Source organism: Ictidomys tridecemlineatus, chromosome 15 (genome assembly GCF_052094955.1).
Source record: "Ictidomys tridecemlineatus isolate mIctTri1 chromosome 15, mIctTri1.hap1, whole genome shotgun sequence".
NCBI lineage: Eukaryota > Metazoa > Chordata > Mammalia > Rodentia > Sciuridae > Ictidomys > Ictidomys tridecemlineatus.
This window is the reverse complement of record NC_135491.1, coordinates 48,050,409-48,076,009: the sequence shown is the minus strand read 5'-3', so window position 1 is coordinate 48,076,009 and position 25,601 is coordinate 48,050,409. Positions and strand designations below refer to the sequence as shown.

At 41.9% G+C, this 25,601-nt stretch overlaps 1 protein-coding gene across 5 annotated transcripts in view; it reads right to left on the bottom strand.

Annotated features, from left to right (window-relative positions):
- The window catches only part of Pmfbp1 (polyamine modulated factor 1 binding protein 1), a 157,544-nt gene that overhangs the window by 10,496 nt on the left and 121,447 nt on the right, over positions 1-25,601 (bottom strand). For all 5 annotated transcript variants that reach the window (XM_078032610.1, XM_078032612.1, XM_078032613.1 and 2 more), the window contains 10 exons: positions 24,804-25,022; positions 19,106-19,276; positions 15,555-15,665; positions 6,072-6,198; positions 5,831-5,988; positions 4,194-4,422; positions 2,007-2,196; positions 1,697-1,850; positions 968-1,135; positions 608-745 (listed from right to left, as the gene is read on the bottom strand). In XM_078032610.1, coding sequence (XP_077888736.1) covers positions 608-745; positions 968-1,135; positions 1,697-1,850; positions 2,007-2,196; positions 4,194-4,422; positions 5,831-5,988; positions 6,072-6,198; positions 15,555-15,665; positions 19,106-19,276; positions 24,804-25,022 — 1,665 coding nt within the window. The remainder of the gene's footprint in view (positions 1-607; positions 746-967; positions 1,136-1,696; positions 1,851-2,006; positions 2,197-4,193; positions 4,423-5,830; positions 5,989-6,071; positions 6,199-15,554; positions 15,666-19,105; positions 19,277-24,803; positions 25,023-25,601) is intronic.

Here is a 25,601-nt window from a genome sequence, read left to right as displayed (position 1 = left end):
TGAACTCAGTTGGGAAAGTAGTGCTGCTCATTGATGAAGAGAGTGGGTGGCCCAGGTTCAAACTCAGGCTCATCCCACCACTCCCTGCTTGGTGCCTTTGGGCCTCAGGCTTTTATTTTCATTTGGAAATGGGGGATCACAGTAAGGTATACCTTGCTGAGATGGAAGGTATGTGAAGGGCTTACGCAGACATTAAATTAATGATGACTAAACTCAAAGCACAGGGCCTAGCATGTCAGATGCCACTTATTTTTACTCATGCAATGAAAAATCCGCAGTGGAATGTCTCCGCTTGCACCCTGTTTTTGTGCTTTGCCACAATTTTGGAAGTGTTCCCTAGCAAATTGCCCTAAACGACTAACTCACCCAACTCTGGTCTAAATTGTGGTATTAGAAGACTTGATGCTGCAACCTAGCAAGTTTGGGGGCTCCACTAAGTAGGAAATAAAACCTTCCACTGAGGAAGAAACATGTCTTGGCTTCAGAAACCAGGTCCTGAAGCGTTAACCCACTTCAAGCCTCAGGTGCCAGAGGTGCACAGTTGGCTGAGCCTGTTTGTGGCCTTGCTGTGGCAATGGAGAGAGGGGTGGGGTTCCCATCTACTTACCTCTAAGTTGAGCTCCTCAATGAGTTGCTGGGAGGCGTTGTACTTGCTGAGAGAAACTTCCAGCTGCGTAGCACATTGCTTCAGCTCCTCTTGGAGATTTCCTTTCTCCTCCTCCTGTTTCCTCAAATTTTCTCTCAACTGGTCACCCATTAAAGAGCAAAGCCCCAGAAAGATGTGTGAACCACTCTCAAAGCTCCCTCTCCTCCTTCTCTTCCCAAGGTTCCCTTCTCTGCCCTGTGGCTTTCCTACTCTGTCTCCTAAGCTCTGAGCACCCATGACCTCTGCATCCATCCTGACCCAGCTCCATCCACATCCATCCTGGGATTCGGGACCCAACCCTATCTACATTCTCCTTCTCACCATCTTTTCCTTCTTTTTATCCTCCTGTCGCAGAGCCTCAATTTCATCCTCCAAAAGCTTCTCGTTTTCTTTGCTCTTTTTCAACTGCTCCCGTTTGTCCTTCAGTGTCTGTGTTAGCTCTGGTATCTCCTCTTCTAGCTTGTTTTTGGCACCTAATAGGTCCCTGTTCTGAGAACATAAAGACTGGGCTGGAAGACAGCCTTGCACTATATCGTATTTGGGAAAAGATACGCAGACAGTTGCACCCAGGACGGTCCCTTAGTTTGATAGCATATATAACAACAAAGTCTGCTTCGGGGCTCTGCAACATTTCTTCTTTGTTTAATTAGATAGACCAATTAATTTTATTTATAGATCCAATTCCCACTGTGCCAGCCTTCTCTCCCACTTATTCTCTAAATCTTTTCACATAAAAACCTCTTTGAATAAAGTTTTAAACAATCATAGAAAAGCATAAAAAGAATAATTCAGAGATCGAAGACTTTAAATTGGCTGACAAGGGTAGCCTTCGGATCCTAGTAAGAACAACACTGTTCCTTGATTATTTTTGAGCCTAACCCTTGAAAACACTTATAACTCATGATGGGAACTGGTGACTGAGAGCATTCTAACATAAATTCTGGATAATTCGTTTGCATGGGTTGATGGCAACATCTTCTTAAATAAGGACCAATATGTTTAATCTTCAGCAGGGCAGACCTTGGTGTCGGCTGCCTGCTTGCTGCCTACCTGGTACTGAACAAGTTTGACCTGGTCCTGCATGTCATTTAATTTCTGGTCCTGCTCTTCTGCTGCCTTCTGCAACTGCTTCTTTTCCTTGTCTGAGTTTTCCAGCTTCCCCAGGGTATCAGAGAGGTTTGAGGTCAGCTCATCTATCTGTTTCCTAAAGCAAAGGGACAACAGGTGGATGGACTTCAGGGCCTGTGTTGTTGGACTATGGAGCTGGCCCCATGGGGAGTCTCTGATGTCCCACCCCTGGTGGACGCCCACAGTGATTGGCTCACGGGGACAGGGTTCTCTGGAGGTGAGCAGAAGGTACCTGTTGCTTGCCAGCTCCTCTCCAGCTGCTACGGATTCTGCCTGCAGCCTCTGCACCTCTCTCTGTAGATCCTGGATGGTGTCTGCTTTCTGCTGGTCTAGATAAATGCAGTCCTGCAGCTTCCTCTGGGTATCCTCCAGAGTGTTCCCCGCCTGCAAGGCCTCTTCCTTGTACTGGGCTGCTTGCTGAGCTGCAGAAACCAGGAGACAAGCTGAGGGCATGTCCTCGAGAGGAGGCGTGTGTGTCAAGAGCAGACTCTCAAATAAGACTGGCTAGGAAGTCCGTTCTTTCATTTTGTGATCTACTTCAATTCCCAATCTGTCCTCACTTCTTTCCATTTCATTATTGGTCCTAAAGAGCTCTGTTCAATTATCTGACTTCAACCACTCTCTAGCCAGGGGCTCTTCGGGACTAAAATGAAATAAATTGGTTAGAAATGGCTCAGTATGTCCTGTGTGACTCATCTTATCCTAAGGGACAAATCCCAACCTGCATGGAGTTTAGTCTGGCCAGGGAGACATAGCCAGCCCACCTGTCATAGAGAACAGTGAAATATTATTTATTTTTGGTGCTGGGCATTGAACCCATCCTTGTGCACGCTAAGCATTGGTTCTGCCCTCAAGTTACACCTCCAGCTAGAGATCACAGGAAGGTAAGTTCCTGGGAACTCAGGAAGAGGGATCCATGTGGGTTAGGATATTTACAGATGGAATTGTGGAGGGACAGAGTTGATTGGGCCTTAGAGAAAGGAGAGTGGAGCTCCAGGTGTGGGACTATTAGAGTGAATGCACTGGATTGGGGGAGAATAGCAAGGACAGTTTGATTGGAAAGGAAAGATGGAGGAATGGGGCAATGGAGTTGAGTAATGGGGTGGATTAGAGGGGGCTTTGGAGGACCATGAAAGCCTGAGAGAAATGTTTAAACTTGATTCAGTGAGAAGGGACTTAATACAAGGGAAAGATGGGAATGCAACATTCCTTTGCCACACACCCTCACTCCATGGGGCAGGCACCCAGGGCTTACTTGGGAGAAGCACCCAAGTAGGTTCTCACTGCAGATCCTTTATGCTAAATATATTCTCTCGTCTGAACGTTGCTCTCTCATTCCCTCTTCCAAGTTTCCTACCCTGGGATCCTGGAAGAAGGATGGCCTTACTACCAAAATAAAGGCATGCCTTGGAAGAAGGAGGGAGGAGGATTTAAAAAGCATTGGAAGGAGCTGGGGATGTAGCTCAGTGGTAGAGTGATTGCCTAGTATGTGCGAGGCCCTGGGTTCCATCCCAGCACTGGACCAAAAAAAGTGTTGGAGAGATAGGTTGTTTCAGAAATGCCTAGTGAGAGGAGGAGGTGGGTTGGCTCAGGGGAAGTTGTTCTCCAGAGACAAGACTCACCACTGCTGCAAAGCCAGGATAGGGGTTTCTAAGTTTTGGAGGCATCAGCAGGGAAACATAGCTCTGGAGGAAGAGGGGAGCTCACAAAGCATGAAGGAGGAGAGGAGGAAGGTGGAGCACAGACACAGGTAGAGTCTTAAGGGTTGGATGACTGTAGTTAGAGCAGGGGAAAAAAAGAGAAAAAGTGGTGAGATTTGTGGAAGAACAAGAAAAAAACCCCTGAGAAATGCGGGTTTGGGTGCAGGCAGCTAACAGCCTCTGGAAATACAGAGTTGAAGGAAGGTGGGGAAGCAAGCAGGCTTTTGATCTTCTGTTGAAATTAAAATGAATTCACATGACATAAGATCTATCGTTTTAAAGTGTACGATTCAGTGGGTTTTCTAGCATACTCACAACGCTGCGTAACCATCACCAATATCTAATTCCAGAACATTTCATCATCTCCCAAGAAACCCTGTACCTAAGGCAAGAAGTTATTGGTGACTGACCTCAGAGGGCCACTGACCCCAGTGCAAGATGTGCAGAAGGGAACGCGTTTGGAGGCAAAAAGGAGAGAGGGTGTTGAAGACCAGGGTGGTTGGGTGAAATGTGGGGTGAGGGGCCAGGGTCTTCGTCTGAGAGGGCTGAGAGAATGGTGGAAGTGTGAGTTCAGCAGCTGCTTTTCCAAGCTGTGGTGGCTTCCAAGAGGAGGTAAGCTTGGGGTTGAGTGAGGAATTCAAGGGGACCCTGAGATGCAGGGGCTGATGTAGCCCCCTCAGGGTGGAGGCGTGCTGGGACGGTGCCTGTTGGGACCTCACCTGCCAGCCTGTGCTGCTGTTTGGTGTCCTCAAGAGCGTCGCTCAGCTTCTGGATCTCGCCTTGCAGGGCCGCGTACTCCATCCTGGCTTTCTCCTTGAAGGTGATTTCGAGTTCCCTCATCAGGCAATGCTGCTCCTCCATCTCCACCTCCTTCTTCAGGAGGCTGTTCTGCACCTGCGCCAGCTTCTTCTCCAGCTCGTTCAGCATTTCATCCTTTTCTTGGAGTAACTGAGGAGAGCAAAGTGGGGGAGCTGAGAAAGGCCAGGAGCCGCCGCAGGTGAAGTCAGCCAGAGATGGTCCTGAGCCCTTATCTGAGTCATGTTCTTGCTAGCCTAGATGCTGCAAGGTCCTCCCCACTGTGCTCCCAGCCACCACCACTGGTCCCCTTCAGGCTACTCTCAACGCAGATAGTTGTTCTGCTTCTGCTCAGAACCCTCCACTGCCTTCCATCTTACTTAGAGAATGGTGAGATGGGATGCGCATGATCTGGTCCTGCCTTGGCCTCGTGTCTGGCCTCACCTCCTGCCATCTTACCCCTCCTGCTTCAGGGACATCTTGGAGTGCTCCCAGCAGATCCACCGTGGGGCCTTTGGAGTTTGCTATGCTTTCTGCCTGGAATATTCTTCCTCAAGACCTAGCCTGGGTAGTTCCCTCTTTTCATGCAAATCTCTGCCCAAATGTCACTATCAGAGAGGTGTTTCCATTACCACCCTGGGTAAAACAGTCACCAAGCTGTTTCAGGAATTATCAGTCCCTAACTTCCATATATCAGCATGACACATTAATTTCGTTATTTATCGTCTGTCTCCCCACACTAGAATGGGAGGTCCACGGTGGCAGGGACACTGCATGCTTTGTTTTATTCTCAATGCCTACAACAGTGGCTTGGCATATTGTAGTGCTCAAGAATATTTTTGAATGGATAAATGAATGACTCAGAGCTCTTTATCCAGGCTCCTGGTTTAGTGTGGCCATCTCTCCAGACACCTCCATTTTGACTAGTGGATCTCCTCCATGCCTGGAAACATAGAGTTTTAATGACTGGCCAGTCAATCAGCTGGATCATTTTTAAGAGCTTGGATAAAAGTTCAGAGTTGGAATAGTACTGGCTATAAAAGCTTGCACTGGCTTCCCAACCTTTCTGTTTCTAGTTCCATTTCCAGGCTCTTCCAGGAACTTGATTTATGTTGGCAGTTACTGATCTTTGAGGGCAGAGCTCCATTAACATTTTCAAACTACCCCATCTGTGTATTCTTAGGATATTTTTAATTTTCAAAGGTGAAATTCACAATAAGGCTACACATTATTTTTATAGCATTTTCTTCTGCTATCAAGTGCTAAGGCAAGGGAGCAATGCAAGAAGGGAGTCTCACCCTCTCTTGCGGCCGTGCAGTGCTGGGGAAGAACATTTTTCTTATAGCTCTTATAGAGTTGGTGTCTCTATTATGACCCCCTGCATGGCCATGTCCTTTTATTATGTGCATAAGGAATACCAAGGAAGCACTGGAACCGTGCCTGCACCTAGGAGCCCCCAGTCGGTCTCCTGAAGCAATCGCAGTAGGTGGAGACCCAGAATGGGCAGACCCAAGGCCTGGCCTCACACCTGCCCCTGAGGCCTCAGGGAAATGGGCCTCACCTTTTCTTTCACGATTGCCAGCTTCTGGGTCTCAGTGAACTGCAGCTGCAACTCCTGCAGCCGGTGCTGCAGGAGGGCAGACTCTTTGTCCTTCCTCTCCATGTGGGTGGACGTCTCCTCCCGCAGCCCATGCAGGTCCAGCTCCAGCTTCATCATGTCTACACGGGACAGAATGGGGTGGCTTGCTCAGGGGGAGCTCCACCTCCTTCCGGCTCCTGCTGCCCACCAGCCCTGGCTTTACCCTTCATGATGTTTTTCTTCTGTTCTGACACGGCCTCCAGTTCCGTGCTCAGGTCCTTCACGAGGCTCTGGTACTCCTCCACGTGCAGGCACTGGCTGTCTTTCTGTTCCTGCAGGTGCTTCAGTATCTGGCAGTAAAAAGAGCAGGGCAGGATGAGGACATGGGGGAAGAGCGCTTTCTAAAATGCAAGATGCCCAGAGCAACCAGGAGAGAAACAGGAGGCTGGGGAGCAGGATGGGAATGACTGCGGGTGGTATGTGTTTCTTTTGGGATGTTGAAAATGTTCTAATCAAAGAACACATGGATTTTGGCCTTTGAATCACCTCTTTAAAAGCCCCCTTTTCCTGCTGTTGGGCAGAATCACAGCCTCTGGGACAGAAGTCTCTGTGTTTCTCCTTTTCTAGCAAGATATTAGGTCCATGGATCCAACATGGCGGCGGGCGTGGAGAGATCATGTCTCTGACCCCTTCAGCTGCGTGGGCATAGGGAGTCGTAAACTGTCTAAATGCTGTTTGCTCAGGATCACTAGGCAATGCTGAGCTGATGTGGATCTGGGGTGAACAGTCTGGGCCTCTCGGAATACACACCAAGCCCGGATCGGCTGCATTCAAGCTCCTGTTCGCCTGCTTCTCGTGACTCAGCACCAGTGATCCTGCTGAAATAACTGGTCGGCCCTTCTGAACTTACAGAGGTAAAAGCCAACCGAGCCTTCATAGGCAGTGGCCACAGGATTGAAATGGGGCTTGGGAGACACAGTCAGGACCCACCCGTTGCATTGGTCACCCGGCAAAGGGAACGAACGGACACCATTTGCATGGGATACCACCATGGCAGAGAACTGACATCATGGGCGGAGGAGATAACTTCACTGAAACCAGCGGCGACAGGTGTGTAATCCCCTAGCCATCCCTCTCCACACAGCGGGGAAACCTTAAGGGCCCCTCCCAGCTCTCCTGTGAGCGTGATAGCCAGACCGAGGGAATCAGGAGTGGCGTGGGACTCGCAGTGTGGACAACTGAGGTCCCTTGCACCAGCTACCGGGGGCGTGGCTACTGGAGGGCAAGCAAATTCGCTGGGAGTTCTCAGCCCCAAGCTCTACAAACTTAGGGTCTGAGGGAGGCAAACAGGGAGAGTGTGCCCAGGCGTTCATGAAAACAGGGCTCCCGGGAGCAGCAGACCTGGCGTGTAGCCAGTATTGTGGTGATTGTCACAGGTGAGTGGGGCCTGGCTTGAGGAAACACAAGAGAAGGCCCTAGGCACCCAGGATTGGAGACCTGCCCAGTCTGGGAGGAAGAGCTGCTGCACAGTGATTGGTTCCCACCTATTGAGAGGAGAAGCTTGGCCCAGTGGGCACAGCTCCACCTACTGGAAGAGAAGTTAATCTAACTCTATGACTGCATTTATTATTATTATAATTTTTTTTCTTAATTTGGTTTTTTTTTCTTTCATTTTCATTTTTTTGTTGTTGTTCTTTAACTCTTTTTTAAATGTTTTTAATTTTTTAAAATTTTTTTTATTTTATTATTATTTTTTAAATTTTCATTTTCATTTTTTTAATTATCATTATTTTTAAAATTTTTTTCCTTTCTTTCTTTATTTTCTATTTTTTTCTTTTGTCTTCTAATTTATTTTCAATTTTCTTATTCCCCCTTCTTGAATTCTGCCTGCCTACTCTCATTCTCTTTAGTGACTTCTTCCCTTCCCTTCTAATATCTTTCCTCTCAAGCATCAAATAAATTTATTTATTTATTTATTTATTTTAAAGAGAGAGTGAGGGAGGAGAGAGAGAGAGAGAGAGAGAGAGAGAGAGAGAGAGAGAGAGAGAGGGAGAGGGGGAATTTTTTTTTTAATATTTATCTTTTAGTTCTCGGTGGACACAACATCTTTGTTGGTATGTGGTGCTGAGGATCAAACCCGGGCCGCACGCATGCCAGATGAGCGCGCTACCACCTGAGCCACATTCCCAGCCCTCAAATAAATTTATGAGAGTAAACAGTAACTCAGCAGTCAAACAGAACAAGAAGTAACATAAGCAGCATAAAAAGCAAGGAAGAAAAGGAGTACAAACAATGAAGGACAGCCTAAATAGTCAGGAGGATCTAGAGTCATCAGAAAAATGGTCATATAAAGAACTCAAGGAATACCTTAGACAGATGGAATGGAACCTTAAAGTGGATACGAGACAGCAAATCCAAACAGTGAAAGAACACATTGAAAATGAATTACATAAACAGATAAAAGAGGAAGTTAAGCATCTTTATCAGGAGATAGAGATTATAAAAAAAATCAAACAATAATTCTAGAAATGAAGGAAACAATAAACCAAATTAAAAACTCAATTGGGAGTATCACTAACAGAGTGGAGCAAGTAGAAGCCAGAATGTCAGATAATGAAGACAAAATATATCATCTTGAAAAGAGTCTAGCCAACTCAGAAAGGCTGCTAAAAAATCTCGAGAAAAACATCCAAGAGATATGGGATAACATAAAAAACCAAACTTACGAGTCATCAGGATAGAGGAAGGTACAGAGATTCAAACCAAGGGAATGAGAAACCTGCTGAATGAAGTAATTACAGAAAACTTTCCAGAAATAAAAAAGGAAACAGATATACAAATTGTAGATGCATACAGGACACCGAGCACACAAAATCACAGTAGACCAATGCCAAGACACATTGTTATGAAGATATCCAATATACAGAACAAAGAGAAAATATTAAAAGCTACAAGAGAAAGGAGGCAGATTACATTCAGGGGTAAACCAATAAGGTTAACAATGGATTTTTCATCACAGATGCTGAAAGCGAGAAGATCCTGGAACAACGTATTTCAAACACTGAAAGACAATGGATGCCAACCAAGAATTCTGTATCCAGCAAAATTAAGCTTCAGGTACGACAACGAAATAAAACTCTTTCATGATAAACAAAAGCTAAAAGAATTTGCAGCCAGAAAACCAGCATTGCAAAGCGTCTTGAGCAAAACACTACATGAAGAAAAATGAAAAACAACAACCAAAACCATCAGTGGGAAGTGCCTTGGTAATGACAGAGGGTGGGGGGAAAGCTAATCATGGAGAAACAAACTAAATTAAAAAAAAAAGAAAGAAATAATCAAACATGGCTGGCAGTACAAACCATATATCAATAGTAACTCTAAACGTTAATGGCTTAAACTCTCCAATAAAGCGACATAGGCTGGTAACATGGATTAAAAAAACAAATCCAAATATTTTCCAATCAGATGTGCCTCCAGGAGACACATCTGATTGGAAAAGACATACACAGGCAGAAGGTGAAAGGTTGGGAAAAAATATACCACGCACACAGTCCTCGTAAGCAAGCAGGAGTGGCCATCCTCATATCAAATAAAATAGACTTCAAAACTAAGTTAATCAAAAGGGATAAGGAAGGACATTATATACTGTTAAAAGGAACCATCCATCAACAAGACATAACAATTATCAATATTTATGCACCAAATAATGGTGCTTCGACGTTCATAAAACAAATTCTCCTCAAGTTCAAGAATCACATAGACCACAACACAATAATTATGGGTGACTTCAACACACCTCTCTCACCATTGGACAGATCCTCCAAACAAAAGTTGAATAAAGAAACTATAGAACTCAATATCACAATCAATAACCTAGACTTAACTGACATATATAGAATATATCAACCATCATCAAGTGGATATACTTTTTTCTCAGCAGCACATGGATCCTTCTCAAAAATAGACCATATATTATGCCATAGGGAAACCCTCAGTAAATATAAAGGGGTGGAGATAATACCATGCATTTTATCTGATCATAATGGAATGAAATTGGAAATCAATGTTAAAAGAAGGAAGGAAAAATTCTACATCACATGGAAAATGAACAATATGTTACTGAATGATCAATGGGCTACAGAAGACATAAAGGAGGAAATCAAAAAATTCTTAGAGATAAATGAAAATACAGACACAACATATTGGAATCTATGGGACACAATGAAAGCAGTTTTAAGAGGGAAATTCATCGCCTGGAGGTCATTCCTCAAAAAAAGGAAAAACCAACAAATAAATGAGCTCACACTTCATCTCAAAGCCCTAAAAAAGGAAGAGCAAAACAACAACAAATGTAGCAGAAGGCAAGAAATAATTAAAATCAGAGCAGAAATCAACGAAATTGAAACAAAAGAAACTATTGAAAAAAATTAACAAAACTAAAAGTTGGTTCTTCGAAAAAATAAATAAGATCAACAGACCCTTAGCCATGCTAACGAAGAGAAGAAGAGAGAGAACTCAAATTACTAACATACGGGATGAAAAAGGCAATATCACAACAGATGCTACAGAAATACAGAAGACAATTAGAAATTATTTTGAAAACCTATATTCCAATAAAATAGAAGATAGTGAAGACATCGATAAATTTCTTAAGTCATATGATTTGCCCAGACTGAGTCAGGAGGATACACACAATTTAAACAGACCAATATCAATGGATGAAATAGAAGAAGCAATCAAAAGACTACCAACCAAGAAAAGTCCAGGATTGGATGGGTATACAGCGGAGTTTTACAAAACCTTTAAAGAAGGATTAATACCAATACTTTTCAAGTTATTTCAGGAAATAGAAAAAGAGGGAGCTCTTCCAAATTCATTCTATGAGGCCAACATCATCCTGATTCCGAAACCAGACAAAAACACCTCAAAGAAAGAAAACTACAGACCAATATTTCTGATGAACCTAGATGCAAAAATCCTCAATAAAATTCTGGCGAACCAGATACAAAGGCACATCAAAAAAATTGTGCACCATGATCAAGTAGGATTCATCCCTGGGATTCAAGGATGGTTCAATATATGGAAATCAATAAATGTTATTCACCACATCAATAGGCTTAAAGATAAGAACCATATGATCATCTTGATAGATGCAGAAAAACATTCGACAAAGTACAGCATCCCTTTATGTTCAAAACATTAGAAAAACTAGGGATAACAGGAACTTACCTTGACATTGTAAAAGCTATCTATGCTAAGCCTCAGGCTAGCATCATTCTGAATGGAGAAAAATTGAAGGCATTCCCTCTAAAATCTGGAACAAGACAGGGATGCCCTCTATCACCACTTCTATTCAATATAGTTCTCAAAACACTGGCCAGAGCAATTAGACGAAAGAAATTAAAGGCATAAAAATAGGAAAAGAAGAACTTAAATTATCACTATTTGCAGATGACATGATTCTATACCTAGAAGACCCAAAAGGGTCTACAAAGAAACTACTAGAACTAATAAATGAATTCAGCAAAGTGGCAGGATATAAAATCAACACGCATTGGGGCTGGGGATGTGGCTCAAGCGGTAGCGCGCTCGCCTGGCATGCGTGCGGCCCGGGTTCGATCCTCAGCACCACATACCAACAAAGATGTTGTGTCCGCCAAGAACTAAAAAATAAATATTAAAAAAATTCTCTCTCTCTCTCTCTCTCTCTCTCTCTCTCTCTCTCTCCTCTCTCACTCTCTCTTAAAAAAAAAAATCAACACGCATAAATCAAAGGCTTTTTTGTATATCAGCGACAAAACTTCTGAAATGGAAATGAGGAAAAACACTCCATTCACAATATCCTCAAAAAAAAAATACTTGGGAATCAACCTAACAAAAGAGGTGAAAGATTTATACAATGAAAACTACAGAACACTAAAAAGAGAAGTAGAAGATCTTAGATGATGGAAAAATATACCCTGTTCATGGATAGGCAGAACTAACATCATCAAAATGGCGATATTACCAAAAGTTCTCTATAGGTTTAATGCAATGCCAATCAAAATCCCAACGACATTTCTTGTAGAAATAGATAAAGCAATCATGAAATTCATATGGAAAAATAAAAGACCCAGAATAGCAAAAGCAACTCTAAGCAGGAAGTGTGAATCAGGCAGTATAGCGATACCAGATTTCAAACTATATTACAGAGCAATTGTAACAAAAACAGCATGGTACTGGTACCAAAACAGGCGGGTGGACCAATGGTACAGAATAGAGGACACAGAGACTAATCCACAAAGCTACAACTATCTTATATTTGATAAAGGAGCTAAAAGCATGCAATGGAGGAAGGATAGCATCTTCAACAAATGGTGTTGGGAAAACTGGAAATCCATATGCAACAAAATGAAACTGAATCCCCTCCTCTCACCACGCACAAAAGTTAACTCAAAGTGGATCAAAGAGCTAGATATCAAATCAGAGACTCTGCCTCTGATAGAAGAAAAAGTTGGCTCCGATCTACATATTGTGGGGTCGGGCTCCAAATTCCTTAATAGGACATCAATAGCACAAGAATTAATAACAAGAATCAACAAATGGGACTTACTTAAACTGAAAAGTTTTTTTCTCAGCAAGAGAAACAATAAGAGAGGTAAATAGGGAGCCTACATCATGGGAACAAATTTTTACTCCTCACACTTCAGATAGAGCCCTAATATCCAAAGTATACAAAGAACTCAAAAAATTAGACAATAAGATAACAAATAACCCAATCAACAAATGGGCCAAGGACCTGAACAGACACTTCTCAGAGGAGGACATACAATCAATCAACAAGTACATGAAAAAATGCTCACCATCTCTAGCAGTCAGAGAAATGCAAATCAAAACCACCCTAAGATACCATCTCACTCCAGTAAGATTGGCAGCCACTATGAAGTCAAACAACAACAAGTGCTGGCGAGGATGTGGGGAAAAGGGTACTCTTGTACATTGCTGGTGGGACTGCAAATTGGTGCGGCCAATTTGGAAAGCAGTATGGAGATTCCTGGGAAAGCTGGGAATGGAACCACCATTTGATCCAGCTATTGCCCTTCTCGGACTATTCCCTGAAGACCTTAAAAGAGCATGCTACAGGGATACTGCCACATCGATGTTCATAGCAGCACAATTCACAATTGCTAGACTGTGGAACCAACCCAGATGCCCTTCAATAGATGAATGGATAAAAGAAATGTGGCATTTATACACCATGGAGCATTACAAAGCATTAAAAAATGACAAAATCATGGAATTTGCAGGGAAATGGATGGCACTAGAACAGATTATGCTTAGTGAAGCTAGCCAATCCCTAAAAAACAAATACCAAACGTCTTCTTTGATATAATGAGAGCACTAAGAACAGAGCAGGGAGGAAGAGCAGGAAGAAAAGATTAACTTTGAACAGAGACATGAGGTGGGAGGGAAAGGGAGAGAAAAGGGAAATTGCATGGAAATGGAGGGAGACCCTCATTGTTATACAAATTTACATATAAGAGGTTGTGAGGGGAATGGGAAAATAAACAAGGAGGGAAATGAATTACAGTAGATGGGGTAGAGAGAGAAGATGTGAGGGAAGGGGAGAGGAAATAGTAGGGGATAGGAAAGGTAGCAGAATACAACAGTTACTAATAGGGCATTATGTAAAAATGTGGATGTATAACCCACGTGATTCTGCAATCTGTATTTGGGGTAAAAATGGGAGTTCATAACCCACTTGAATCTAATGTATGAAATATGATATGTCAAGAGCTTTGTAATGTTTTGAACAACCAATAAAAAAAAGAAAATATTCTGAAATTAGATAGTGGTTGATGGTCACCCAACCTTGTAGATATACGCCCCCCCCCCGCCAAAAAAAAGGGATGAATTTTATGGTTTGTCAATTATATCTCAATTTAAAAAAGTTTTTGAAAAAGAATAATTTTAAAAAAGCATATGGCAGACTTCTCATGCCCACACAGAATGTGCACAAAAGACTAGTGTGGGCCTTCGAGTCCCCTGCAGTGCCTGCACCGGGTCATTCCTACTTCTTCCTCCCTGCAACAGGCAGTCATTGATGGAGCATCTACTACGTGCCGGGCACTGTCCTTGGTGCTGACGACAGTGGCGTGAAGAACACAGATGCAAGTTCTTGCCTTCTGGTGGGTGAGGCAAAGAAAAATGAGATATTGATAAGCACCACGGGAGACAGAGGAGGGCAAAGTGGGCGTGGAGGTGTGGGGGTGGGGCAGGGCACGTGTGTTGCAATTTTAGGAGATGGATTGGCTTCATGGAGAAGGTGGCCTCTGCGCAGGGACTTGCCGGAGGAGGGGGAGCCAGCCATGCTGTATCTGGGGGAAGGCCTTGCAGGCCAGTGACAAGTTCTGGGAGGGAGGACACAGGGAAGCTTAGTGGGGAGAATGGGGCAAGGGATGGGGAGGATAGAGGAGAAGGGGAGGGAGTTCTGGGTGGTCACAGGGTGCAGGGCTTGTTGTTCCTCTGCAAGAACTTTGGCTTCTCTGCTGGAGGTCAGGGAGAGCCTTCTTTCTAACCCAGAAGGGGCAGGAATATGTGGCTGAGGATCAGCAGCTGCTCATCTGGGCATCAGAGGGTGCTGGGGAGGGTGGTTTGTGTGGTTTCAGAGTTGACAGAAAGGAGAGCTACAGCATGGAGACAGAAGAGGCAGCAGGAGAACTACAAGGCCATTGCCAAGTGACCCAGCGCAGGCACTGCAGGGACTCGAAGGCTCACACTAGTCTGTGCCAACTGAGGGAAGAAAGAGGGCCACTGGAAGGATCCCACGTGGATGGTTTCATTCCTAATAGAACATCCAGGTAGGGTGAAGGCGTGGACAGGAAACGTAAAAAGGTGGGGGAAGGTATTTTACAGGGAAGTTTGAATCATTCCAAAAGATGGGATGCCATGAGGTCTTGCCGTAGGTCAGGATGTGAACAGCATGGAACTGATCTTTAAAATGAATATTGTCAGATATTTGTAGTTCCAAGGGAGAACTACAAAGTTGAATGCCCTCCCATCCCTTCATTCATCTAACTTTCTGGGATTAGGAAGTCCTGGGAAGGGAAGAGCCTCTGCTTCTCCCACCAGGGGATCCCTTGGAGCACTTTACTCTCTCTGCCCCCCCCTGCCCCATGGCAGCATCCTGCCTTGGCCTAAGCAGGCATATCATTGCCTGCCACACAGCATTAAGTTCAGGCATGACCTCACCTAGGGACCTGACCAAGTTTTGACTATTGCAAGTTCATTGGATCTTGCAATTTGTTTGCATGGTATAAATGGTTATCCATGATTAGAACCCACTGTTGGCACTGCTTTGAAGTTTACAGAATCTTTGAGAAAAGGTAATGAATTTGCATTAATAATCTTTTCTAAATTTGTAACTTTTGAACTCTGGCCAGACACTAAAAGCCTGGATGGTCCTTCTTCATCTGCCAAACCAACAGGAACGCTGTCTATTTTAGAAGCTCTGTTTAGAAATAGGTAGAGAGATAGGTGCAATTCCAAAATCTAATGATGCCACAATCTTGGGGGACTTGGCATCGTCCCAGTATCCTTGTGGCAGGGCCAATGGTCCCACAGATATAAAATAAAATATAAATTATAATATAAACATAAAAAATAAGCAGAAAAACCTGTTTGGCCTTCTCCCACCAGGCACAAATTAACCAAAGTGCCCCACCTTTTTGATGTCCTCACAGTCTTCTGCAGTGCAGGGAGGATGTCTGTGGGTAGCTGTGTAAGAAGCAAAGTCTGCTTGTAACTTTATCAAAGCCTCTTCACGCTCCAGAACCTGTAAACAAGAACAAGTCATGGTGAATGATCGATGCCACGTCTTTTAAAAAATTTTTTAAAATTTGTTTTAATTAGTTATATATGACAGTAGAATTCGTTTATGCACTTTGATATATCATATATAGATGGGATGTAATTTCTCATTTTTCTGAGTGCACATGTTGCAGAATTATTTTGGTCATGCAGATATCTATATAACTATATATCTATATCTATCTATCTATCTATATATATATACACACACACACATATAGTAATAATGTCTGCTTTATTCTACTATCTTTTCTATCCCCATGTCTCCTCCCCTCTCCTCCCATCACTTTCCTCTAACTCATCTAAGGTAATGCTAGTCTTCCCTAGTGCCCCCCACCTTATTGTGAATTAGCTTCCACATATTAGAGAAAACATTTGGCTTCTGGTTTTATGGGATCGGCTTATTTCACTTAGCATGATATTCTCCAACTCCAACTATTTACTGACAAATGCCATAATTTCACTCTTCTTTAAAATTGAATAATATTCCATTGAGTAGATATACCACATTTTGTTTATTCATTCATTTATTGAGAGACACCTAGGTTGGTTCCATAGTTTAGCTATTGTGAATTGAGCTGCTATAAACATTGACGTGGCTGCATTACTATAGTATGCTGATTTTTAAGTCCTTTGGGTATAAAACAAGGAGTGGGATAGCTGGGTCAAAGAGTGGTTCCATTCCCAGTTTTCAGAGGAATCTCCATCCTGCTTTCCATAGTGGTTGCACCAATTTGCAGGCCCACCAGCAATGTATGAGTGTGCCTTTTTCACCACACCCTCACCAACAATTTATTGTTGCCTATATTCTTGATGATTGCCATTCTGACAGGAGTGAGATGAAATCTTAGAATAGTTTTTATTTGCATTTCTCTAATTGCTAGAGGTTGAACACTTTTTAGAACACTTTTAGAATGCTATAGAATAGAGGACACAGAGACAAACTCACATCAATATGGTTATCTCATACTAGACAAGAGTACCAAAAACATTCACTGGAGAAAAGATAGCTAATGTGAATTGAGATGCTATAATGGTGCTGGAAAAACTGGAAATCCATAGGTTGCAAAATGAAATTAAACCTCTGTCTCTAAGCCCGTATAAAAATCAACTCAAAGCAGATGAAAGACTTAGGCAATAGAATAGAGACCCTATGCCTAATAGAAGAAAAAGTAGGCCCAAATCTTCACCACATCTTTTTAAAAAAATATTTATTTTTATCTGGACACAATACCTTTATTTCACTTATTTATTTTTATGTGGTGCTGAGGATTGAACCCAGGGTCTTGAATGTGCGAGACGAGTGCTCTCCCACTGAGCCCCAGCCCCAGCCCTCACCACGTTTTTTATTGTTGCTGTTTTTGCAGGGTGTTCCTTTCTGCAGCCTAAGTGTGTTGCATTGCTCTGTGATTTATTGTGCACGTCCTGTGGGGTGGGCAGGGAGAAGAAATTATGCTCTCAATCTTTTATCAAGGTTATCTAGGCACAGAGAGCAAGTTGCATCAAGTGCTTGGGCAGCCACATTTTGGAACTCCATCCTGAACTTTGCTGAGGGCCATTACCAAGTAGGAATGACGCATCGAAATTTCCTTGCCAAGCGTACCCCATGCTGCTTAGAGGACATTCGATGGGACATTGCATGCATGCTTTAATAAGGTGACCTTGCTCAAGGACCAAGGCGGATCCGGGTTTAGAGCTGATCAGGTTTGAGGAAGTAACCAGCTCCTTGAGTTTAAGGCGTTGCCAGTTTAAGATAATGGGTTTTAGGGAAGTTGGAAGTTGAAGATTATTGTTGGGATTAGGGTGTTCCTGCTGCTTGTTCCCCTTGAGTTCTCGTGAGATTAAAATGGGATTTGGAGAGAGCCTCGTGGAGTAGGTGGTTTGTGCGGGAGACGGCAGAACGCGTTTGCCCCTGGACCTGTGTGGAGGTGGTGTGAGAGCTGGAATAAAGAATTGCTGTTTGAACCTACAAAGCTGTGAGTGCCTCGTGATTCTGGTGCCAAGCTGAGACATTGGCCTTGGCAGAACTTCTTGTGGGGTCCACTTTATGAGTCAGAAGACAAATCTTGGAGGCCACAGTGGAGACTTGTGTCTATCTGATCAGAGGACAAGGTAGGTTCAGAGTTTAGAATTAAGGAAGGAGGTTCCTTATGGGGTGGATGAAGGTGTATGTACTTTCTTTAAAAAATTTTTTTTTGGTTATAGATGGACACAATATTTTTTATGTTTATTTATCTTTATGTGGTGCTGAGGATCGAACCCAGTGCCACACGTGCACCCGGCAAGTGTTCTACCACTGAGCTACAACCCCAGCCCTGTTTTTTTTTTTTTAAATATTTTTTTGTTGTCAATGGACCTTTATTTTATTTATTTATATGCGGTGCTGAGAATCGAACCCAGTGCCTCACACTTTGTAGGCAAGCACTCTGCCACTGAGCCACGACCCCAATCCCCCCACCCCTGTTTTTTCTTTTTGAAAATAAAAAAAAAACATGAAATTTTTGTCTCATTGCCATGATTTTTTGAAGTTGTTGAAAAGAATTCAAACAAAACCCAAACCTTGAAAAAATGTGAAAATCTCCGCATTATTTTCTCTACCCTCTCTCATTTCTACAAAGGGAGTATACTTTGCATTTTGATAAAGAGATTTAAAGAAACAGGATTCTGTAACTTATTCTCAACCATGTATCACAAAGATCTGCTTCATCGTTTTTACCACCTGCATAATAAGCATAACTCTTTCAGCATTTCTTTCTTTCTTTCTTTTTTTTTTTTTTGGTATTCGGGATTGAATTTAGGGGTGCTTGACCACTGAGCCACATTCCCAGCCCTATTTTGTATTTTATTTAGAGACAGGGTCTTGCTGAGTTCCTTAGTGCTTCATGTTTGCTGAGGCTGGCTTTGAACTCGATATCTTCCTGCCTCAGCCTCCCAAGCCGCTGGGATTATAGGCACGTGCCATGTGCCTGGCCTCTTTGAACATTTCTCTTAATCTCTTCAACCATTTACCTACGGATGGGTACTTAGGTTGTTGTGTGAGAAATTTTGAGTCTCTTTAGAATCTCCAACTTAATACAAAAATAGCTCCCTAATAGCATGCCACAGAGAATATGAACAAAGGGTGAGGGCGAGTATATGTGACATTGCTTAAAAATATTTTCTTTTTAGTTGTATTTGAACCAATACCTTTATTTAATTTATTTTTATGTGGTGCTGAGGATCAAACCCAGGGCCTCACTTGTGCTAGGTAAGTGCTCTACCACTGAGCCACAACCCCAGCTCTTATCTGTGACATTTGAGAATTCCGAATGAAAGAGATTAATTTAGGTGACTCTTTCCCTCCTCTCTTTCCTCATAGTTTCAATATGGGTCTCTCAGAGAAATGTTCTAGAACGAGGAGCTTACCAAAGCATTACTGCAGGCCAGTTTATTTCGAAGCTCCTGGATTAGATCATCCTGCTCAGAGACCTTCTGCCAGACTTCAGACAGTCGCTTCATGGTCTCCTGGTGCTCTTGAATCATGCAGGGAGAAGGGTATAGACGCACCTTTGAGTGGTCACCCTTGTTCTCAGGCTCCTGGGATATTTGAAAACGATGAGTTAGTTTTGTTTGTAATTTGTGAGTTAACTTCCGAATTCCACGAGCGTGGAAAAGCATATGTTCATATACGGGAAGCATGGTTTCCCCAACAAAAGAAAAAAGACAGTCACTAGTGCAGACACAGGGCCCAACGTCCATCTAGTTATAGGAAAATGTTAGCCCTCTGGGACTCAGGTCCTGTCCTTGGTGACTGTCTGTGTCACCAGACTTCTGGGTACCCTTCCAAGGATACTCTATGATATTTGTGCACACACAGGTGTGTATTTATGTAACCCCACTCGTTTCCTTACACAAATGAGTTTTCTACATACTGTTCCAAACTTTGTGTTTTTCACATCAGTATTTGTAGATCCATCTAATAATACTTTTAAAATTAATTCTAAATCAAGCAAGTAACCACGTCTATGTTATCTTTCTAAAACACTCCACCATAAAGACTGAATTTCTTTGACCATTACATCTTTTCTCCTATCTCTCTCGACTTTCCAGAGATGACAAACTGTGTGTATCCATCCAGAATTTATTTATCTATTTACCTACTATAAAATAATCTATAGAATATGGATTATGTTGGCTTTGTAAAGCACAAAGTGGATTTCTTAACTTTACAAGATATCTTAGGGATTTATCCAAGTTGGACCTAGTGCTTGTCTAATGTCTTTTAAAAAAATTGCTTTTTTTAAAAATATATTTTTTTTAGTTGTAGATGGACACAATATCATTTATAAGGTGCTGAGGATTGAACCCAGTGCCTCACCCATGCAAGGCAAACACTTAACCACTGAGCCCAAACTCCAGGCCCTAAAAATTGTTTTTTTTTTAAAAAAAATTTATTTATTTTTTTAGTTGTAGTTGGACACAACATCTTTATTTTATTTATTTATTTTTATGTGGTGCTGAGGGTCGAACCCAGGGCCTTCCTTGTACATGCTAGGTGAGCACTCTACTGCTGAGCCACAACTCCAGCCCCTTAAATTGCTTTTCTATGTATTTATCCAGTGTCTTACTGATGGCAATATAGGTTATTTCTAATATGAAACCGAAGTGGTTACTTTTGTCCATAAATCTTTGAGTACTTATTTTGGTAAATGTGTAGATTAAATCTGTAGATGTAGGACCTGCTAGTTCATATTTAAAACTTAGATGTTGAACAATGTCCTTTAAAAGAAACTGTAATAGTAGATACCCATTAATTTGTTTTCTTTCCCAGAGCTGTATTTTTTTGTTTTAAAAATATCTATCCTAGATCATCTGAAATCATGCATGAAGGTCACTACCTTCCTAGTTTTCTGCACTGATAATGGGGTGAACTAATGCACACAGGAAAAAAAAAAAAAGAGCAAAGAGTTCTAGTTTGCATGGTAGGTTCGTTTCCCATTAAACCTGCCTCTACCTGAGCCTTTCAGGCCAAGTTAGAAATAGTTCATGTTCATTGAGCGTGAAAGCTGCACATGAGCAAGCTGCAGAAAAGCCATTCAGAAATCTAAAATTAACCACAAATGACATTTGTGTAAATAATTTAGTGTCTAAGAGGGCAAAGGCATCAAAAACATAACAGGATAGTTAAAGAACAGGAAGAAGATATCCATAGGTTTTAATATCTTTTTAATACTTTGGGAAGGAAAATGGAAATTGATTTTAAAAGTAATAGAAGAAAAATTCTCTGAATCAAAGAAAAGTGTAGATCTTCAGATTAAAAGTCAGTTAAGTATTTTGAGGGGCTTAATGAAAGATACAACATCCTTTGCCTAAAAACCTCTCGAGTTCAAAGAGATAAAACAGATGACCTACAGACAACAGGATGACATCCCCAAACTGATCTTCAGTACTGGGTGATGGGAGACCATGCAGCACTGTCTTCAAAGACTTAGGGGAAGGTGCTTTTGAAAGTTAATCTATCCAGCCAAACTAGCCTTCAAGAACGATGTCAAAACAAACCTCATCCAGACATGAAAGTATGGAGAAAAATTTCTACTCACGATTGTTTCTGAAAGAATTAAGAAGAAATTATTACAGCAAAAGGAAAAGTACACTGAAGGATAGTACACTGCTGAGCACAATAATGTGTAAAATTTGGGTTTATTTGTGACCTTAAAGAAGTAGACATTTTGTATGTTATAGGAACAGCTCCAGAGATTTTAAATATAGGTGAAAAGCTTTTGAATTCATATTAGGATAGCAAAATTCAGACATCATATGAGATGAGAGCACAAAAATGTAAGCCAAAAAATAATCCTATTTCTAAAAATAAATGCAGAAAATAAAAATTTGACACTTTTTTTTTTAACTGGCTATTGAACTCAGGGGTACTTAACCACTGAGCCAGATCCAGACACCACAGCAAGACACATCCAGTCTTGCTGAGTTGCTTAGGGCCTAGCTAAGTTGCTGAGGCTGGCTTTGAACTCATGAGCCTCCTGCATCAGCTTCCCGAGCCACTGGGATTACAGGTGTGCACCACTAAGCCCAAATTTAACATATTTAATTGTAAGTAAAGCAGTTTATTAAAATAACACATCATGAGTAGAATTTATTTCAGGGACATAGATTATTTTGTATGTTTTGAAAATCTATCAATCTGATTTCCTTCATTAAAGGATAGATGCTCATAAAACATCTGGTAAAATTCAACATTCATTTCTGATAAACATTCTTATAAGCTAGATATAGTCATACTTTTAATCTGAAAAAGGACATTAAACAAGAAGCCACAACAGGCATTAATATTAATATTATGCTTAATAGTGAAATACTAGGAACATTTCCTTTAAAGTAAGGAGGCAAGGGCTGAGGCTGTGGCTCAGTGGCAAAGTGCTTGCCTAGCATGTGTGAGGCGCTGGTTTCGATCCTCAGCACCACCTAAATAAATAAAATAAATAAATAAAGTAAATAAATAAAAAGTTAGGCATTGTGTCCAACTACAACTAAAAAAAATTAATAGGAAAAAATAAAAAAATTAATAAAGTAAGGAGCAAAAAAAAGATACTGTGTTCTACATTGTTCTGGAAGTTCTAGTTGGTGCAGTGAGATAGAAAATAAGTTGTATAAACTTAGAAAGTAAAATCAATTTGGAAAAATCCAAGATATTCAACTAAAAACCTCATAAGAGAACTCAGTAGGGTGGCAGGCTGAGAGAGGTTTCCTACACCTCAGTAGTAATTCTTAAGATTAAATATATAAAAGTTCTTACTCATAAAACTAATGGCAACTATAACATATCTAGGAATAAACTTAGCAAGAAGTATGTGACAGCTATAAAGAAAAGTATAAAATCTTAGTGAAAGGGTACATCCGAAAATCAGAATAAAAGAACAAATATGTCACATTCCGAGGGCATGCTAATTTCCCCTAAATTAATATATAACGTGAAACTCAGTCAATGAAAGTCCAAATTTCATCCTGAAGAGATGTACAAAAGGTTAAGAAAAATTTGAAACATAGAATAATGAATGAGGACTGGCTCTAAAAGGAGCTATAAAACATGTTATTGGTTAAAGTCACTAAAAAAAACTCTTGACACCTGTAAGAATTGGAAAGTAAGAGCAAAAGAAAGGTACCCAGAAAGAGCTCTGTGTATGGAAGAATCATTATTATGAATTGGTACCCAAATCAGTGGGAAAAGTTGGGATGTCCAGCTAATGGTGTGGGGGCCATTAGAGATCCACTTAGATAAATAAAAATCAGAGACATCTAATTATATATAATGATACATATATATGATATATATATTCCAGGTGGACTAAGGATAAAAAACATAAAAAATGCAAAACTTATAAAAAGTGCTAAAAGAAAATATGAGATAGACTTTCATAATCTTGGGAGTAGAGAAGAAAACCTAGGATCTATAAAGAAGGGCTGACAGATTCAACTCTACAAAAATTATAAAACTTCTGTATGGTGAAACGTTCTACTCACAAAGTTAAATGAAAAGTTACAGATCACGGAAAAATATATTTGCAGCATCCGTGATAAAGCATTATTACCTGTACTATATTAAGAAGTCCCTATAAATCAACCCCCAAAAGACTAACAATCCAGTAAAACATGGGTTAGGGATGAAAATAAATTATTTGTAAAACAAAACTCCCTATGACCCATATGAGCCGTGGTCAATACACCCTCACATGTGGAGGTGACCGATGTGTCTCCCAGACTCCCTTTGGCAGTGAAGAACTTGCTGGCCCAGCAGCTGCCAAGGGCTGCTGCCAGGAATCAGCCCTTTCTGGGGATTGCCTGGGCAGAGGAAAACCGCTTGTTCAAGGTCACACCTCTCCCAGGGGCAGCCCACATCCAATAATCCGTCAACACGGAGGTACAAAGGCCAGGTCCCTTTTGCTGAGCTTAAGACTGCTCTGGAGTTGCATCCAGTCCCATCCCACCATGGGGTCGGCTGAGCATTTGTTGAGACAACACAGCCGACTTCTCTGGCCATCTCTCTTCCTTCCCCTTCCTCTCATGGGGGTTAATAACACCAGCTGTCCCTAAATGTCCTGCATGCTCATCTGTCTTGGAGTCTCCTCTGTGACTATTAGAACTAATGAAATGAAAATTATCTAATAAATAATAAGAAAACTCCCTCCTTCACTGCCCCATTCCTTAGTTTAGCACAACTTCAAAAGACTGAAAACAGTGTGAGAAGGTGCGGAGGGGAAAAAAACTCTTTTAGTTATTGTTGACAAAAGCATAAACTGGTAACATCTTTTTGGTATATAATTTATAAGTATTTTTTAAACATTAAAAATAAGCATATCCCGTGACCCAGCAACCATGCTTCGGAAATTACCCTGCAGAAATGTTTATTACAACTTGTTTGTAACAGAAAATAAAAAAAGTCAATAGATGGTACATCTAGAGGATACAAGTAGTAATGAAAATTATTAAGATATGCATTTTAAAAGCTAGTTATGAAATCACATGTATAATGCCCATTTATGTAGAAAGAGAGCCCTGGCCACTTATATATGTAACTACATCACGGAAGCCCTGGGGTTCCCAGCACAGTGACCGAAGGGCAAGGCAGGCTGACGGCAGACTTTCACATTTAACCTCCATACTTTGGTCTAGAGAGTCTACACCGTTACTTGTGAAATTTAAAAAAATAATGAGAAAAGAAACAAGCCAGGCCCTTTGGTTCTTCCTCCTTACATTTCCTGGCCTTCTCCTGTTTGGTCCTGAAGTCATGGTGGCAGGAGTCCTGGGACCTGGAAGAGCTCACTACCAGACCTCCACGAGGACATGGAAGACTGGGGAGCTCACTGGCCATTCTCTTTCTGCTTTATTGGAAGTGGTGGCTCTTGATAGTCATCAGGGAACCCCCAAAGAGCTAAGGAGTAACCTTAAAGAAAATATGAAACCTGGAAATTAAAAAGCTGAAGGCTGCAAAATTCAAGGGCAGGAGCTGACCCCCTGGTCAAGGGTTTGGATTTCTGGTGAAGGACCATTGAAGGGAACCATGCGGGGGCCGATCTGCCTGCTGGGCTGAGGAGCCTGGTGTGCGTCCTACCTGACTGATGAGTCCGCTGAGCTCGCCTTCCAGCATCTTCACTTGGCACTCCAGCAACTCGATGTTGCTCAGGGAAGTCTGGTATTTATCCCTGTAGAGGTTCAGGCTCCTTTCGAGGGAGATGATCTTGTCCCCGGCCAAGGCAAGCTGCTCCTGTGCCAAATGGAGCTTCTCCCCTGCGTTCTCATGATTTCCCATTTCCTCCTCATAGAGAATCACCTGTTGGTGGAGGAACAAAACCACACAGAACCCGTGAAGCATCTAACCAGTAAAGGGCACGGTTGTCAGACCCTAGGCAAAGCATTCCCAAGTCTGAACTGGAAACCCGGATGAAGGGGATAGGTGCACTGCAGATCTAAAAGCCATGTGTGACATCAGGATGGGGATGATTAGAAACAGAACCAGGGACCATGCCTATTGCCCCCTCTGGCTGGCATGTGGTAAGAACACAATAAATACTTGTTGATGAGCAGGAATGGATTTGTACTGCTCCATTTTTTTTTTAAAAGAGCTTGAAATGCCAGTGTTTTTTTTTCCCCCTAGGAATTCTCTAGAGATCTAATTTGGAAAATGTAGAGTCCCTCATGTACGCTGGACCACAACAGTAAAGTTCCCAAGAGATGGTGGGGAAGCACAAACCAAAGATCCCCTGAGATTTTCATGATCCTGATTTAGATTCCTTTTCTTCCAAATCAATCAATTAATCATCCATCTGACAGATATTTATTGAATGCTCATAAGCACTATTAGGTGCAGAGGGGATATATGCATACGAGAGAGACTCATTTCTCAAAGAGT